The sequence below is a fragment of the Marmota flaviventris genome, chromosome 10 (genome assembly GCF_047511675.1).
Source record: "Marmota flaviventris isolate mMarFla1 chromosome 10, mMarFla1.hap1, whole genome shotgun sequence".
Taxonomy (NCBI): Eukaryota; Metazoa; Chordata; class Mammalia; order Rodentia; family Sciuridae; genus Marmota; species Marmota flaviventris.
The window spans coordinates 50831285-50850143 of record NC_092507.1 but is presented as its reverse complement, the minus strand read 5'-3'; the positions used below and the strand labels follow the sequence as shown (position 1 = coordinate 50850143).

The 18859-nt window shown below is 33.8% G+C and overlaps 1 protein-coding gene and 2 pseudogenes across 1 annotated transcript in view; all 3 read left to right on the top strand.

Annotated features, from left to right (window-relative positions):
- Dock7 (dedicator of cytokinesis 7) overlaps positions 1-18859 on the top strand; it is a 212338-nt gene that overhangs the window by 190508 nt on the left and 2971 nt on the right. The window contains exons 43-47 of the mRNA XM_071617906.1: positions 1292-1381; positions 1529-1765; positions 2113-2256; positions 3567-3673; positions 15909-16076. Coding sequence (XP_071474007.1) covers positions 1292-1381; positions 1529-1765; positions 2113-2256; positions 3567-3673; positions 15909-16076 — 746 coding nt within the window. The remainder of the gene's footprint in view (positions 1-1291; positions 1382-1528; positions 1766-2112; positions 2257-3566; positions 3674-15908; positions 16077-18859) is intronic.
- Positions 4298-10524, top strand: LOC139707324 (centrosomal protein of 83 kDa-like; annotated as a pseudogene).
- On the top strand, positions 10533-11479 carry LOC114103702 (centrosomal protein of 83 kDa pseudogene; annotated as a pseudogene).

Below are 18859 nucleotides of genomic sequence, written 5' to 3'. Positions count from 1 at the left end.
CTATATCCTTTGGAATTGCTGTGCCCTGTGGAGAAATGTATGCATTATCCACATTTTGTGGAAAAAGACAAGAAGTTAAGTAGCATCCGATAATGGAACTAAAAGCAGAACCCCAGGAAATTTCTGACCCAAGTGCATTATCTCTGGCTTAACCTGTTTTCAGTGGCACATCTTTAGAATTTAAATGCCTGAAATCACACCTTGAAAACACTAAATAGAATCTCTTCATCTTTATAACTTTTTTCTCACCACAAATGATTGATTTTCATATTTGTTCAGCTAATCAATCTTTTTTGTTAAAATTATTCTTTCCCACCTTTCTGTAGTCTTATTACTCAAAATGTGGCCCATAGATAAGAAGCTTAGTATCACCTGTGACATTATCTGAACTATAGAATCTCAGACCCCGCCACAGGCTTTCTGAATCAGAATTGGCATTTTAACAGATCTCCAGGTGGTCTGTACTCACTGGCAGTTTGAGAAGAAGAACTTTAGGATTGATTTTATTCTCAGCTGATGATGCACCCCCTGCGTCTTTCTCCCCAACCCCATATTTGGCGATTGAACCTAGAGCCTAACTCATGATAGGCAAGCATTCTACTGATGCGCTACATCCCCAGCCCTGATATTAATTCTTGAATGTTAAGTTCTTACTGGTGATTTTGCTGGGCTCAACTTTCATAAAACTGGCTCAATCTGTGACACTTTATTTTTCAAGAGCTAGGTCAGTCTTGAAAAATATTGATTTCCAAGCTTAATCAAAAAATTGTCTTTGGGGGAAGGGGTGGGAGTGTCTTTGCCCACTCAGATTTAGTTTTCCCTTCTGAATAGCTCCACTCATTGCCCATGCTGCTTCCATCATGGGGAAAAAGTCACTTTTCTTGGCCCAGGATTGCTTTTTCAAAATCTAAATCTGTAAAAACTTCAACAGGTCATTATTTTTATTTGAAAATTATGGAATGCTACTTTAAATCATTATAAAAGTAAATGCTTATTAATTAAACCATAGTATGTAAGAAATCATGCCACAACAAGCTCTCTAAAAGTAAAATCCTGTACATCAAAGGTAATGAGTTTCTTTTGTCCTCCTTTCACTCCATTCCATTTTTGTTTCCACAAGAACCCCTTGTGGAATCCTGTATTTTTATTGGATAAAGTTGTTATTTTTCTCTTATTTGTGTTAAAGTGCATGGATGGCAATATTAAGTAAATATTCAAATAAGTAATTATTTGTAATAATTAACTTACTAAATCCCCTGATTTTGCTCAGGTTTCCCTTTTTTTATTTTAGGGATTTTATGGAGAAAGATTTGGAGAAGATGTGGTTGAAGTAATCAAGGACTCTAATCCTGTAGACAAGTGTAAATTAGATCCTAACAAGGTATGATTGATTAGACTACAATGACACATAGGCTTATCTTTGAAGCCTACATATGCACTTTTAGCTTTTGCAAAAAAACTATGCAATTTTGCTTGAGATTCTAAATGATTTAACAGTGAGGTAATGAAGGACTTTTTCCTTTTCTAGGCATACATTCAAATTACCTACGTGGAGCCATACTTTGACACATATGAGATGAAGGACAGAATCACATATTTTGACAAAAATTATAATCTTCGCCGTTTTATGTACTGTACACCCTTCACTTTAGATGGTCGAGCCCATGGAGAACTTCACGAACAATTCAAACGAAAGACCATTTTAACTACTTCTCATGCTTTCCCTTATATTAAAACAAGAGTCAATGTTACACACAAAGAAGAGGTAAGTCCGTAAATGGGGAAAATAATAAAATAATGAGTGAAATATTGTCTAGTCATGTCATATAACAATGTGGATGCAACAGAAGATGTGTACCGTCCTTCACATAATAGTAACACACTAGAACTTCACCCGTTTTTCAGTCTTTCATTTTTGCCTTTTTAATTAAGTAATTAATTCATCCTCAGTTTATGCTTTAAAAGTTTTTTTTTTGTTTTTAAGTTTGGAACTTCACTATTACATGAAAGTTTATAATTGGTCCACTTTTTTTCTAATTTTAATTGGTTATACGAAGCTCATTAAATAGTTTATGATCAGTACAATGATCTAACAGTTGCTGTTTTACTCAGATCATCTTAACACCAATTGAAGTTGCTATAGAAGACATGCAGAAAAAGACACAGGAGTTGGCATTTGCAACACATCAGGATCCAGCAGACCCCAAGATGCTTCAGATGGTACTCCAGGGATCTGTTGGCACAACAGTGAATCAGGTTAGTGCTTTTGCTACTGCTATGTGATTTTAGTTATAAGACTTAGATTAATTTCATTATTTTACAAAATCATTAATATATGCTAAATCAACTGGAAAGAATGTGTTGAAAATGATTACAAAAGACATTGAAATATAAATGAAGACCAAGTGAAGCACAAGTTGTAATCTTAGTTGTTGTTTTCACACCTGCCTTCTCTACCTTATTATTTTTCCATTCTTACAAACTCTTTTAAGAAAGAACTGAGTCACTTAAAATACCTTTCTTCAAAAAGCTTGTACTAAAAGAATGTTATCTAAAAAGGAGGACTCATTTTCAGAACCATATACATATGTACATGATACCTTTACCATCTTAGATTCTTTCTGATATCATCTTCTCCAGATCTCCTTGATAGTGGGTTCTGGGTATTAAATAAATGATATGGAATCACTTTGTATAATTTTATATAAAAATAATGTATAATTTTAATAATACATGAATACAAGATATGATGGTTATTTTGTCATATGTCTTTTAGAAGCCGCCCCCATCTTCCTTGTAGTTGGTTTTCTCAGATTCTCTTGCTAGTAATGATTTTAATCATTGCCCAGTCTTAAGGAATAGAAAAATCCAGAAAAGCTTATATCTTAACTACTTTTTGTATTAAAGGAATAAAGCCAAAAATACTGTTCTGAAATGGAAATAAACACTGTAAGGCTTATATCCCCCCAAAATATTCATGATTTTGAGGCTTTACCACCAAGTTATCTAACTTATTCACAAAGGATCATCTTATTTAACTTATAGTGTCGGGAATACCTTTGGAATGCTGGGGGAAGCTGTCTTGGCAAAATTATGTCTAATAATCAGTGGATTGGGAGATAGTAGTTTGAGAACTTGTATAGTTAGGATAAATTAAAAAAAGAAAACCCAGGGCTGACTGCATCAATCAACACAATAGTCCTTGAGCTCCTACTCAGTTTCTTTGAATAATGAACTAAAAAGTTAGTAGGCAAGAATGTAGATATGAAATTAGGAAAATCTGAAACAAAGTCTGTCTCTGAAGAGTTTTAATAAAGGCATAAACATACATGCATTAAGCTTAAGTGAAACCATTCTCAGTGCTAAAATAATTTGGATAAATTCTATCTCTGTGATTTTTACTTCTTATGTAGAATTTAAATGCCTGAAATCACACCTTGAAAACACTAAATAGAATCTCTTCATCTTTATAACTTTTTTCTCACCACAAATGATTGATTTTCATATTTGTTCAGCTAATTAATCTTTTTTGTTAAAATTATTCTGTTTTATTTCTTATTTTGCAGGGCCCTCTGGAAGTTGCTCAGGTTTTCCTGTCTGAAATACCCAGTGACCCAAAGCTGTTCAGACATCATAATAAACTGCGACTCTGTTTTAAAGATTTTACTAAAAGGTATTCAAGGCTGCTTCTATAAAGATCTTCAAATTGAGAATGTCTAATACCACATTTTGACATAAGGGTCTTAACTATTAAAAAGAGAAAACATATAGGGTAGTGGTTCACAATGAGAAATAATCTGTGTAAAGTTTATTGTTCTTTAATAGTGTATATTCCCAGTACATACACCCATACTCTGTAATGCCATAGTTTTTTATTTTACAGATTGGAGAAGCCAAGGCTCAGAAAATTTTTTAACTTGAAACTATTATTAGACTAACTTGAAAGCTGCTATTTATTATGAATCTTCAATATGTGAGTTTTTGTTCCCCTTCCCTTAGGGAAGTTAAAATAAGAAACTTGGATGCCAAAAATTAATATTCACATCCTGACTTTATCAATGTATGTCTGGGTCACTTAACCTACCTCTACGATACTCAGTTTTTCAAGAAGTCTACAAAGTAAGAACAAAGATACCTACCTATCATAGGGAGGTTGTACAAGTTTGATGAAACAATACATAGTAGTAGAAGTCCCCAAGCTCACCCCCCAGTTTCAGTGATTTGCCAGGTGGACTCTGAGGACTTGGCACAGTTGTACTGGTTGCTGTGATTTATTGCACTGAAAAGATACAAAGTTATGTCCACTAAGTATGTAGTGAAGTCTGCAGGAAACCAGGTACAGACTTCAAAGGGTCTTCTGTCAGTGGAGTAGCATAAGGTATGCCTAATTCCTCTGCAATAAGTTGTGACAACATGCATGAAATATTGTCTACCAAGGAACCCCATTAGAGACATGGTGCCAGACGTTTTTATTGAGAACTTCATTTTCCAATATCCAATTCCCTGATTGTGTACCAAAATTCCAGATCCCCAGAATAAAAACAGATTTTCAACATAATCCATACTATTTATATGAACAGTTTTGGGACAGTGAGTCATTTTTATCTTCTGAGAATAATGAGAATCCTGAAATCCAAATTCTCAAAGGCTAATGGAGGACCAATTTTGTAATCAGGCCTTCCTAAGGATAGCAGGCTCAGCCATGCAATCCTAACTCTCTGCACAAATAAAATCTTTATAGGCTGATACTTGGCACATAATAAATAGACATTTGTAAATATTAAATTTTGAAATAATAGGGGAAAATAGTCATTTATCAACTGATAATTCTTGCTTTATTAACACTGATCACAGAAAAGGGAACAATTAAATGAGATTTTACAGTATGATTTTTTAACTTAAGTTTATTTTTAACTGATACATAAAAAATTAAAATTATATGTATCTATGGGTACCAAGTGATGTTTTGGTACATGTATACATTGTGCAGTGTTAGGATAAACTTTCTCAGGACATCACTTTCCTCAAGTATTCATCATTCTTTCTGGTGAAAACAATCAAAATCCTCTCTTCTGGCTTTTTGACGTACACAGCACATTAACATTATCTTTAGTCACTCTACTATGTAATAACACACCAGAGTTTCTTACTCCTATCTAACTACAACTTAGTACCCTTTGATCAATCTCTCCCTGTTCATCCCTCCCCAGTCTTCTCTCCAGCCTCTGGTAGCTGTCATTCTTACTCTCAACTTCTGTGAGATCAACATTTTTAGATCGCACATAAATGAGATCACGTGGTGCTTGTCCTTCAGTGCCTAACTTATTTTACTTAACATAATGATTTCCACTTTGTTTCATCTTAACACAATAACAGGACTTCATTTTTTTTTTTTTTATGGCTAAATAGCATTCTATCGTGTATATATGTACCACATTTTCTTTTCTGTCAGTTGATGGACCAACTTACATTGTTTCTGTTTCTTGGCCATTGTGAATAGTGCTGCAGTGAACATGGGAGTGCAGATGTCTCTTTAACAAACTTATTTCATTTCCTTTGGATATATATCCAGTAGCAAGATTTCTGAATCACAGTTCTATTTTTAAATTTTGAAAAACATTCATACAGTTTTCTATAAAGGCTTTACTAATTTCCATTCCTACCAGCAGTACAGGGTTCCCTTTTCTCCACATTCTTGCCAGCACTTATTATCTTTTGTTTTTTTGATAATAGCCATTGTTACTGGGATAAGATAATATCTCATTTTGGTCTTGATTTGCATTTCCTTGTGATTAATGACATTAATCATTAATGTATTTTTTGAGACAAGTATTTAGGTCTATTTCCCATTTTAAAATCAAGTTTATTTGTTTGCTACTGAATTTTTAAAATTCCTTACAAATTCCAGATATTAACTCCATGTCAGATGTATAGTTTGCAAATATATCGTTCCATTCTGTAGGTTGTCTCTTTACTCTGTTGATTATTTCTTTTACTGTGCAGAAGCTTTTGAGTTTGATGTTAATTCTTTAACATGACAATTAGTATATATGGCCATATAGAATTGGTTAACAGAACAGATGACCTGTGATGATAAACTTCTTTCCCACTTATAGAATTTATTATTTGGGGCTTTAAAACAATATCAAAATAAATTCCGCTGTCTTTGTGAGCAAGGAACAATACATACTTTATTAAGTGGTAGACATTTAGTAAGAGATACCTTTTGTCTTTGCTATTGGTTTGGAAAATTTTAACACAACTACAGTTTTAAACAAATGTCTTTTTGTATATATTTATTTTACAGTAATGAATTCTTGTAGTCAACAGGTCTCCTTAAGTGTTATTTTACCTGTTGAGAAAATGTTTTCTTGTAAACTAAAAAAAAAAAAGTAGAAAAAAAACTACAAATAGACTTTACAAAGAAGTTATGTCCCAAATCACATTTTTCCATTTTACCACTGATTTTTATACCAATATGCATATATATTTTAACATAATTAAATCATAGTATACATATAATCTTAAATTCTTAGTTAATATTATTATCCTAATGGTTATATTATTTTCTCAATTTGTATGTTCCTATTTTTTAAGTTGAATTTGCTGAATGTGAAATAGTACTACAAAGGATCTTTTTTTGTTAAAACTGTTGAATTTTAAAAATATTCTTTCTTTTAATAAATTTATTTTATTTATTTATTTTTATGTGGCACTGAGGAGCGAACCCATTGCCTCACAGGTGCCAAGCAAGTACTCTACCACTGACCACAATCCCAGCCCCTTAAATTTTTCTTTTTTGAACCCAGGGGCACTTGACCCTTGAGCCACATTCCCAGCCCTTTTATTTTTCATTTTGTTGCACTTTTTTTTTTTTTATTTTAATGGGGCTCGGGATTGAACCCATGACCTTGTGATGTGAGGCAAGCACTCTACCAGCTGAGCTATTTTCCCAGCCACTTATTTTTCATTTTGAGACAGGTTCTCACTAAGTTGCTTAGGGTCACTAAGTTGCTAAGGCTGGCTTTGACCTTGGGATCCTTCTGCCTCAGTTTTCTGAGACACTGGGATTACAGACATGCACCACCGCACCGAACTGAATTAAAATTTCTATCATGGTTTTTCAGTTTTTCCACCTTCCTCCCATGTACGCTCAGACAAGTTAGTTAATCCCTTTGTCTTAATTTCCTTTTTTGTAAAATGGGAGAAAAGAACCTACCTCAGAGAGTTAAGAGAATTAAAGTGTACGAGTAAAAATAAAACACTTTAAAAATTTTCTGTTGTGAAATTACTAAGCCAAAGTACATGAACATTTTTACTGGCACTTAATATATAGTATATTTCAAAAAGTTTCTCAATATTAACAGTGCCAAGAAAGCAGCTGTATGCATAGCTTGCTTTTAAGTCATGCTACATAAATACATTGTCTTTTGTTAATCAGTTTTAAGTGGTACTTTAGTTTGCTTTATTACTAAAAACAATAAACATTTTTCCATGTGTTTAACTTTTTATGTTTTGGGGTTTTGTCTTTTAAAACTTTTTTTCATTAAATCTTGAATAGATTGAAAATAATATTTGTAACAATTTGCTGTTAAAGAATAGTAATCCCAGTGGCCCCGTAGGCTGAGGCAGAAAAATCTTGAGTTCAAAGCCAGCCTCAGCAACTTAGCAAGGCCCTAAGCAACTCATTGAGACCCTGTCTCAAAATAAAACACAAATAAGGGTCTGGGAATAATGAGAATCCTGTGGTTCAGTGGTTAAGCACCCCTGGGTTCAATTCCCAGTATCACACATACCAAAAAAAAAAAAAAATTAAGAAAAAAGTCATGTACAGACTTAAGATATTGAGTATTATTATTACTTTGAGATCCCTTCCTCATGTAGCCTTCTCTGACTTATCTCCCTCTCTGCCTTTGAAGATGACCAGTATCCTGAATTTTCTCATTTATCATTTGTTTTCTTGTCTCTGTAGTTTTATCAGAAATGAATATATCCCTAAGTAATATATTATTTTGTTTTACATCTTTTTAACTATTTTTTCATTTTTTAGCATCCTTTTAACTTTATATAAATGTTCAATATGTATAGTCTTAATAACTTGCTGTTTTTAGTTTTTGTGAGCTATTTATAAGTGTTACTTTAATTTTTATATACTTCATTGTATGAATATACCACAATTTATTCTTTTTTTTTTTTTTAAGTGAGTACAATAACTTTATTTTTGTTTATTTTTTTGTGGTGCTGAGGATTGAACCCAGTGCCTCACACATGTGGGCAAGTGCTCTGCCACTGAGCCCCAGTCCCAGCCCCACAATTTATTCTTTTAATGAATATTTTGGTCATTGAGCCAGACCCTCAGACTTGTTTGTTTTGTTGTTGTTGTTTTTAATTTTATTTTTAGTTGTAGATGGACACAATACCTTCATTTTATTTATTTAATGTGGTGCTGAGGGTCAAAACCAGTGCCTCACACATGCTAGGCAAGTGCTCTACCACTGAGCCCTGGTTGGTTTGTTTTTGTTTCTAGTTTAAAAGAATATTACTCAAATATTCCCATAGCTATTTCTAGACATACTTGTATAAGAGATTTTCTAGGATTTATACCTAAGAGTAGTATTGCTGATTCATAGGTCCGTCTTCAACCAGTTGATGCCACATTTTCCCCAAAGTATATAATCCACGATTACCAGTAGTATGAAAGTTTGTATTGTTGTACATCCTCACCATTACTTGGTATTGTCCATCATTTTAATTTCTCCAAATCTGGTGGATGTGAAATGAGATGTGATTGTGGATTAAATACGCACTTCTTGATAACCTGAGAGGTTGAATTTCTGGTTGACTGCTCAGCAATTTCACTTTTCATCTTCTGTAAAGTTATATGCCCAGGTCTTGCCACTTTATTCTCAGAATCTTTTCCTTATTAACTTCTCAGAGTATTCTGGGTATGTAATGCTTTATCATTTTTAAGTATCACAAGTATCTACTCTGAACTTGGGGCTTGTTGCTTTTTAGTTTGTTCTTAAATTTTATGTGTTTAGGTGATTTAGTCTTTTCCTTTATAATTGTGTGTCATGTTGAAGAAATTATTTTCTTTGTAGTAATAACTGTGCTTTTGACTTCTAAAAGTTAGAGGGGGAATAGTGGGCTGAGGTGGCATCTGGGCCACCCTGCACCCCTGAGGAGGCAGGTCTACCAAGAAAGAACAGGGCTTTGGGGGGCACCATTTGCACCCTCAGGGCTCTCCTGGGAGACTCAGATTTCCCTGAGTTAGGAGCGTAAGGGTCTGGCTCAACTGTCCTCCAGTTCTGCAGTCCACACAAGGGCATGGGGACCTGTCCCGAGTTGGAGGGTTGGATCAGCCCCAAAGCTTCCGCCAGCCCTGGAAAAATTAACCATCATCGTTAATTTTCATGTGCACATGTAGAATGGCCCTTATGTGAATCTGGTATAATTTGGCCTCCTGAGATTCTGCCATTCTGCCTTAGCAAGAAATAAATGGGAAATACTCCTGGGGGAAAAAAAAACAACAACATAAAACAATAAGAAGACACAACTTATTTTTACATGATTGTAAGCTTACTTACCAAGGTAGACACTATTTCCAACACTTTTTCCACCTGGTGGAGTTCTGTATCTGAGTTTCAAAAAATGTTAATCGATGAGAGGTTATAATGTAAACATCATAAAATTACTTATCAGACTCTGAGAGTTGAACACACCCGCATTAACTCCCCCAAAATTCTTATTGTTAAGAGCCCAAAGACAACAAGAACTAAAAACTCCAATATTGAGAATATTCGGGGAATCTGGATGAAGGAGTGGAAGAGTGTAGAGCTGAATGTAAGAAGCTTTGCTGTGAACACACGTTTTCAAGTCAGAATTTGAACACAAGAAGGAAGAATTTGCCCATATTTCAGAAGAAGAAAAAATATTGATCAGAGATTGCAAGACTAGGGAAAGATAAAGAACAGTCTAACCAGCTGTTTAGTATTGATCTCACAAGCGAAAGCAAATGAATGGAGCAACTTGAACTAGAAAAAGTCCATTTGACTCAGAAATTAAGTTTTAGAGGCTGAAATATTAGAATTAAGGACTTTTCTGCAAAAGAGAATTCTGGTGCTCAGGTGAATACAAGTGCAACAGTTGGAAGAGCTGCATACTATAGTAGGACCCCTGGAAGCTGAAAAACAGTTAAGCTATAAGCTGAACATTGGGAAAAAGAGCTATAATCCAGCAATGAACAAAATACTTTTTTAAATCAGTAAATTGCCTAAAGTTGACAGAGAAATACATACATTGACTAGTAAGGTAAAGCAGCTTAAACATTCAAACAAACTAGAATTAACAGAATCAAACTGGAGTTAGAAGAGTTAAGAGTGAGCTAGAAAGAGAAAGGGATAAGATCAAAGTGCACTGGATGCATTACAGTGAAATTCTCAAATCAGCCTTTGAACACCAGGAAGTGCTTTGGTAAAGAAGGATCATGAATTAATATGTAAAGTACTAGCTGCCAAGGAAGAATATTGGAAATGCAGAGGAAGAAAAAAGATGAAAATTCTCAGAAATAGCAAATCAGTAGTTTGCACATCCAGGTGACTCACTGGCACAGTCAGAATGACTTGCTGAATTTAAACCAAATGCTGAAGAAAATGATGGGGAGATTAAAACACAAATGCCAAAATTTAAGAAACCAAATTGAAAAAGTACAACTAGATGTTGAAAAGACATTGGAAGAAGAACAAATGACATATTGTACGTACATAGAATAAGTATAACTTGTTCCAATTAGAATTCCATTATTGTGGTTGTATATGAGGTGGAGTTAATTAGTTGTGTATTTATATGTTAAGAAGAAAAGTGTGAGCTTCATGAGAGAAGAAAAGTATAATCAAGCTAAAGTGAAACTACAGTGAGCTGCAGTTGCTCAGAAAAAGAAAATCTCTTTATCAAAACAAATTGAAGGGGCTGGGGTATGGCTCAGTGGAAGAGTGCTTGCCTAGCATTCATGAGGCACTGGGTTCGATCCTCAGCACCACATAAATATAAAATTAAAATATTGTGCCCATCTATAACTAAAAAGTAAATATTTTTTGAAAAAATTAAAGAGACTATAGGAGAAAGTGGAAGTCTTGAAGGCAAAGAAAGAAGAATTAGAATAAGAAAATCAGATGTTAAGTAGACAAGATGTTTCACTTGAAGAATATACAAGGCTCCAACAGACTAATGGACATACAGAAAAGACAATGAATTTTGCAATCTGTTCTGGGTTCCTAACATGCCTCCTACAGAATCTGTCAATCCTGGTAGTGTTCAGTCATCAGCCATGGTTCCAGGCATGGCACTGTTCTTTCTTCCTCACAAGGAGGAACAGCATTAAAGGGAACTGTCTCTACTAGAAGAACTAGAAACACTAAGAAAACAACTAGAGGAACTTGGATCTCCTGGGGAATTATATTCTTGGATAAAATTCAGATAGATCAAAAGGGGTAAAATAAAGAGGCTAAGTAAAGCATGAAGTTTTAACACAGTGGCATTGATATTTTATTATTTTTGGCCAAAATATTTTTTATTCTTTCTGGATAAATAATAGGAGGGTATATTTTGACATATTGTACGTACATAGAATAAGTATAACTTGTTCCAATTAGGATTCCATTATTGTGGTTGTATATGAGATGGAGTTACATTAGTTGTATATTTATATGTAAAGATAGAAAAGATATATCTGATTCATTCTACTGTCTTTTTTCTATTCCAGTCCCCCCTCCCTTCCCTTCATTCTCCTTTGTCTCCAATGAACTAGCTTTCCCCTCATTGCAAATCAGAGAGAATATTCTGCCTTTGGATTTTGGGGACTCACTTATATCATTTAGCATGATATTCTCCAGTTCCATTCATTTTCCAGCAAATGCCATAATATTCCATTGTGTATATATACTAGTTTCTTTATCCATTCATATGCTGAAGAGCACCTAGGTTGGTTCCTTAGTTTGGCTTTTGTAAATTGAGCTGCTATAAACATTGAAATGATTGCATCACTCTAATTTGCTGATTTTAAATCCTTTGGGTATAAACCAAGGAGTGGGATAACTGGTTCAAATGGTGGTTCCATTCCAAGTTTTCTGAGAACTCTCCTTGCTCCTTTCTATAATGGTTGTACCAGTTTGCAGTCCCACCAGCAAAGTGAACCTCTTTTCCCATATTCTCCCCAGCATTTATCATTACTTGTATTCTTGAAAATTGCCATTCTGACTGGAGATGGAATCTCAGTGTAGTTTTAATATGCATTTCTCTTAATTATTAGAGATATTGAACATTTTTTCATATATTTGTTGACCATTTGGATTTCTTCTTCTGTGAAGTGCCTTTCAGTTCCTTATCTCATTTATTGATTGAGTTATTTGGGGTTTTTTTGTTTGTTTGTTTGTGCTGGTGTTAACTTTTATGAGTTATTTATATATTCTAGAGTTTAATGCTCTGAGGTGCTGGTGGTAATGATTGTCTCCCTTTCTGTAGGCTGTCTGTTGGCAAAAATATTTTAATATGCTTCAAGAAAAGATACTACTGGGCTGGGTTTGTGGCTCAGTGGTAGAGTGCTTACTTCACATGTATGAGGCACTGAGTTCGATTCTCAGCACCACATATTAATAAATGAATACAATAAAGTCCATCAACAACTAAAAAAAAAGTACTAGCCATGTGCTGCATTGCACAAGTATCAAAGTTTTTAGGATCATCCTAAATGATGAAGCATTAAAAGAAAGTTTCAGAGATATTTATAATATATTGTGACAACCCTTTAAGAACATAAAAATAAGAGGAACTAATTAGGAAATAAAGTTTTAAATTAGTTTTACTTTGTTGGATTTTTGTCATATTGCCTGAAATATGCCCTTCTTGAATTCTTTTTTTCTAAAACCTATGTACACATAATTTTAAAATAAATATTTTTCTACTAAAATTTAAAAATTAATAAAAGCATGGTGGTATTTCTAAAATTAAAATATAGGTTAAACAAAGGGTGGGCAAAAAATAACCTTTTAATTTTTTGATACTAGCTGAGTGGTGCATTGCACAAGTATCAAAATTTTTAGGATCATCCTAACGACAAAGCATTAAAAGAAAGTTTCAGTATCTACAATATATTGTGACAACCCTTTGAGAACATAAAAATAAGATAAGATGAACTAATTAGGGAAAAAAAGTTTTAAAATTAGTTTTCTAAAGAATCCATTTCTGATTGATTTTTTTTTTTTTTTTTTTGGTATGGTACAAGTAGGGATCAGTTTGATTTTTCTCCATACTGTTAACAGTTAGTGATCTCAGTACTGTTTCTTTAATATGCTGTCAGGTTTCTTTTCCTTAGTGAATTTCAGTTGCCCAACATTACTATTTGAAAGATTGCCTTTTCTCCATTGCTCTCAGTATCATCTCAATTAAAAATTAACTGCCCATTTGTATGCATCAGTTTCTTGGATCTTTATTCTCTTAAATTTCTTAACCAATGCTATGCTAATGATATCAGCTCTATAGTAAGTTTTGGTATCTGGTACAACAGTTCCTCTCACCTTGTTTTGTTCAAGGACTATTTGAGGGCTTTCTAAAAAATGTTTTTAGTTGTAAATGGATCTTTTATTTTATTTATTTATATGCAATGCTGAGGATTGAACCCAGGGCTTCACTCGTGCCAGGTAAATGCTCTATCACTGAGCCACAACTCCAGTCCTGGGGGTTTTTTAATATAAATTTTAAATTTTAGAATCAGTTTGTTCCCCCCGCTTCCAAAAAACAAAATAGCCTGAATGTATACATCAATTGGAAGAGAATTAACATCTTTATTGACGTGAATCCATGAATATCATGTATTTCTCCATTTTCTTTATTTTGAATAATTTGAATGTTTTCTTAATATTATTTAAAATTTCTGTTTAGAGGTGTTGTACATCTTTTGATTTATCCTTTAGTATTTAATACTTCTATGCTTTTGTTAATAACTTAAAATAATTTCATTTGCTGATATACAGAAATATAGTTGATTCATATATATTTTACTTGAGAACCTTATAAAACTCACTTGTTAATTTTAATAATTTATCTATAGAATCTTTTTCTTATAGTAATAATTAGAGCCTCCAGTGCTATACTGTATAGGAATAGAAGACATTATTTCCTTACACCTGATCTAAAAATAAATGTTTTCACCATTGAATATAGTGTTTCCTGCAGGGTTTTTTTTTTTGTAGATATTTTAATTAGGTGAAGGACATTTATTTATATATATATATATATATAGTTGTCAATGGACCTTTATTTGTTTAGCTGTGGTGATGAGAATCACACCCAGTGCCTCACACATGCTAGGCAAGCACTCTACCACTGAGCTACAATGCCAGCACCTGGGTTAAGGTTTTAATTAAGTTTAGTATGACAAGTTTTAAATTTTTTTTTTCAAATACTTTTTCTACATCTCCTTTGATCTTTTAGTGGTGTGAGTTACATATATTGATTTCTTATTGTTAATCTTCCATTTATTACAGATAAACAACTTGGTCATGGTATATGTGTATGTGTGTTTTTAATACATAGGTAGAACAGTTTCCTGTTACTATCTTTGCAGGTTTTATAATCATACTTATGGGTAATATTGAATAAGAATTTTTTTCCTTAGTCTTCATTAGGTTTTGGTATCCTAGCTTTGAAAAAATTAGTTGAGAACCCTCTCAGGAATAGTTCTTTTTTCCCCTTTGAAAGTTTATTTTACTCTGGAATAATTACATTACTTGTCTCTAGAGTGCTTAGTAAAATTTTCATTTTAGTGTTTTTGTGTATAGATTTGTGACTTACTGATTTAATTTGATGGATTTAGGGTTATTCACATTTTTAAAAAATAATTGTTATATTTATCTAGAAAAATCTTTTGCATTAAATTGTACATTGTATCCTTCAAGACTGTTTAGATATTTGCTATATTTGATTTTTTTATATTCCATTTTAAATTTCTAGTAGGGAATATTTGATCTTCCCTCATTTAATCTTGATAAAGTTTAGTCTGTTGTTTGGGTTTTTCCAAATAACTAATTTTTCCCTTTTTTATTGCTGGGTTTTTGTTGTTGTTGTTGTTGTTTTTGAAATGAGGTTCCTGGCTGGCTCTAAATCCTTGGGCTCAATTAATCCTGCCCAGCCTCCCAAGTAACTGGGACTACTATAATGCACTTGGCTTCTAACTTCTCCTATTTTTGATACTCTGTCATGCTTTCAAATTTTATTATTTCCTCCCTTATATTTAGTCTGTTCTTTGTAAGTTCTGACTTTTCAATTTTATTATTTAGAAAATAAAATTATTTTCTAATATACACATTTAAGGCTATACATTTTCCTCTAAGCATTGCTTTAGCTGCATCCTACAAGTATGGATATGTATATATTGTTTTTCAATCGTAATTTATTCCTTTATCAGGATCCAGAGGTTTTTCTTAGGTATATGAGTAAGTTAGATAAAGGATTGTCATCCAGATCTGTTCATTTTAGAAAACATTTATTTGAACACAGTTGACAAGTACTGTGTCAGATGCCATTGGTGCCACATAATTTGACTACATTCCTTAAACAGTTTCTAGTCTATTAGTGATATGAAAAGGATGCCTTCATATTTAACATTAAAAATATATAAATTTCAATTTAATGAAAATTGGAAGTGTTTGTTAGATTTAATGGAATTCAGTTGATTATCTGTTTAAACCTAAAGCATAAAAAGATTATTAACATTCAGCTGAAAAGCTGAATATCCTTATCATAGTTAATATAGTTTTAGATAGATAGATAGATATAGATATAGATATATGTGTGTCACCAAGTCTACAAACTATGCCAGAAGAAATCTTTTGATAACATGCCTTTTCTCTTAGGTGTGAGGATGCCTTAAGAAAAAATAAGAGCCTAATTGGACCAGATCAAAAAGAGTATCAAAGGGAACTGGAGAGAAACTATCATCGCCTTAAAGAGGCTCTACAGCCACTGATAAACAGAAAGATTCCTCAGTTGTACAAGGCAGTATTGCCTGTCACTTGCCACAGGTATGCTTATTTTCTGAATTGTTTTAATAATGAATTATTGTTAATTTTACTTACATGGTTTCAGATATTGTGCCCCCTGAAACCTAACTCGTTCAAATAACATAAACCTTTTATCACCTATACCTTAATAAGTCTGTAAGATAAAGTCACTTTCCTTCCTGTAATTCGCGCATTCATACTAACTAGGACAGCATTCATTCATCTAGCCTCCTAAAACTGTTCCTTAAATGTAGGGTCACACTTTCTGGTACTTTTGTGAGAAAGGCATTCATTTTCCTTCACCTGTGACAGTAAATAGTACATAATCTTCTAGAAATGTATTAAAACAAATAACCCCAGTGAGTATCAAAAAGACTTCAGTATTTTTCTCCAAATTAGAAATGGAAATAACTTAGAACTTTCTACAATTGAATCCTAATTCTACTTCAACAGGTAATTTAGTCTGATTTTTAGATTTCTCTTCTTATGTGATAAGATAGTATTTACTTTGAAAAGGTTGTGGTGGAGATTAAATGGCATTACAAAGTTCCTGGGACAGTGCATGGCATTTTGCTTTTAGCCCCTGAATTCTGAAAAGGGCACAAAAACTGAGAAAAACAAACTGCAATTTTTACAGTTTGAACTCAAATTTACATGCAATTGTTGAATTATTGTGGCACTGATATTTTACCACCCTTTTCTTTGAGTAAAAGAGTATTACATTGTTGTTGTCCAATAAATTAACATTTAGAAGATTGTTCAAAGCTACTTGTATGAAAGCAATTTAGATGCAGAGTATACTAAACTGCAATAAAAAAGTTAAACTGGCTAGCACATGCCTATAATCTCAGTGATCTCAACTTTGAGGATAGCCTCAGGGCGCGCGTGCACACACACACACACACACATACATACATACATACATACATACACCCAAGGGGCTGGGATTGTGGCTCAGTGGTAGAGAGCTTGCCTAGCATGTGTGAGGAACTGGGTTTGATTCTTCGCAACACATATTGGGAAAATTAAAAAAACAAAAACAAAAACAAAAAACAAAGGAGCCAGGTGCAGTGGCACACACCTGTAATCCCAGTGGCTCTAGAGACTGAGGCAGGAGGATCATAATTTCAAAGCCAGCCTCACCAATTTAGTGAGGCCCTAAGCACTCAATAAGACCCTGTCTCTAAATAAAACAAACAAGGTTGGCTGGGGATGTGGATTGGTGTTTGAGAGCCCTGGCTTTAATCCCCAGTACCCACCCTTCCCACACACTCCCCCCAAAAAGGCTGGGGATATAGCTCAATGGTAAAGTGCTCCTGTATACCCAAAAAAAGGTTCGTTAAATTAGCTGTTTTTTAGTGGTCTACTTTTATACTTAAAGAGCAGTGGGAAAAAAAAAATCTACCCTCACATTAATTCAAAAGTCTACCAAGTGCCTGCTGTATATTATGTCCCCCAAGGGAGCAAGTACATCATCTCAAGTCTCTTCTACAAGCTATAGGAGCAGAGCCCAGAGGGCCCATTTTAGATCCTCTGACAAAACATGTTTTGCACCAGGCACGTTGGCACATGCCTATAATCCCAACAGCTCTGGAGGCTAAGGCAGGAGGATCATGAGTTCAAAGCCAGCCTCAGCAAAAGCGAGTCCGTAAGCCACTCAGACTGTCTCTAAATAAAATACAAAATAGGGCTTGGGCATGTGACTCAGTGGTTGAATGTCCTTGCATTCAATCCCTGGTACCCCTACCACGTAGACAAAAAAGTCTTGCTTCCATTATCTATTCTGATGTGAGACATTCTAGGAAGTAGTTTCCTTTCAAAATTCCCGATGGTTTTACCTTTAGTTTGGAACTTCTTCCTTCTTGCTGCCTCCACTTCCCTACATGAGTCCTACCCACCAAGTCAAAGGTCCCAGAGGGTGAGAGTGCTGTGTCCCCAAGATAGTCAAGCAATTGCCTAATCCTAGTGTCAGTTCCTTCCGCTGTCTCCAGCTCCTTTCCTTGGAAAGGCTGTGTTCTTCTTATCTGAAGGAAACTTTCCATTATACCATATCCTGAGTTTGCCCTTCTCTGTGATCTACTTTATGCCATCTTCTAAGCTTTAGTTGTTAATATTTACAGGCAACTTTTTGGCATTTAGAAAAAACCTTTTCTTGATGAACAGTATCCAGGTTTCAATAATGTTTTCTCTAGAACTAAAAAAACCAAGCTTTGAGATTCAGAGCTGAATGTGATCTCTTTATACCTGCCCTCTCCTTTCTTAGGGATATAAGGTTCCTCCTGCTTAACCTTAATAGCAAAAGAAACCAACTTAAGGGTAAAGAAAAATACACCAAGAGGTTATTTCAAGAATATCATTCCTTTCTATCTCAACTTCAGAATTTTTTGGGAAAAAGTCAGAATTTTAATTTTTGTTGATTTATAAAATACGGAATGTTATTTTGCAGTAAGGCCTATGGGGCTTAAGAGGTGATCTAGGACCCATGGGGAGTCCCTAAGGCCCTTTTCAAGAGGTTCCTGAAATCAAAAACTTGTTTCATCTTAATACCAAATATTGTTTGCCTTTTCACTCTCATTATCACAAGGGCACGGTAGAGTTTTCAGATATAACATGAGATGTGATATTTTAAGACTGAATACAGAAGCAGATATGAAAATCTAGACCTTCTATTAAGCCACACATGAAATATTTAAGAGTGCTATTCTTCTACAATCTCTTGCAAGTTATTTAATAAACAGTGCTATATTTATAGTAACATGTAATTGGTTGTTTTATAAAATAATAAATTTTTCCATTGTCTTATA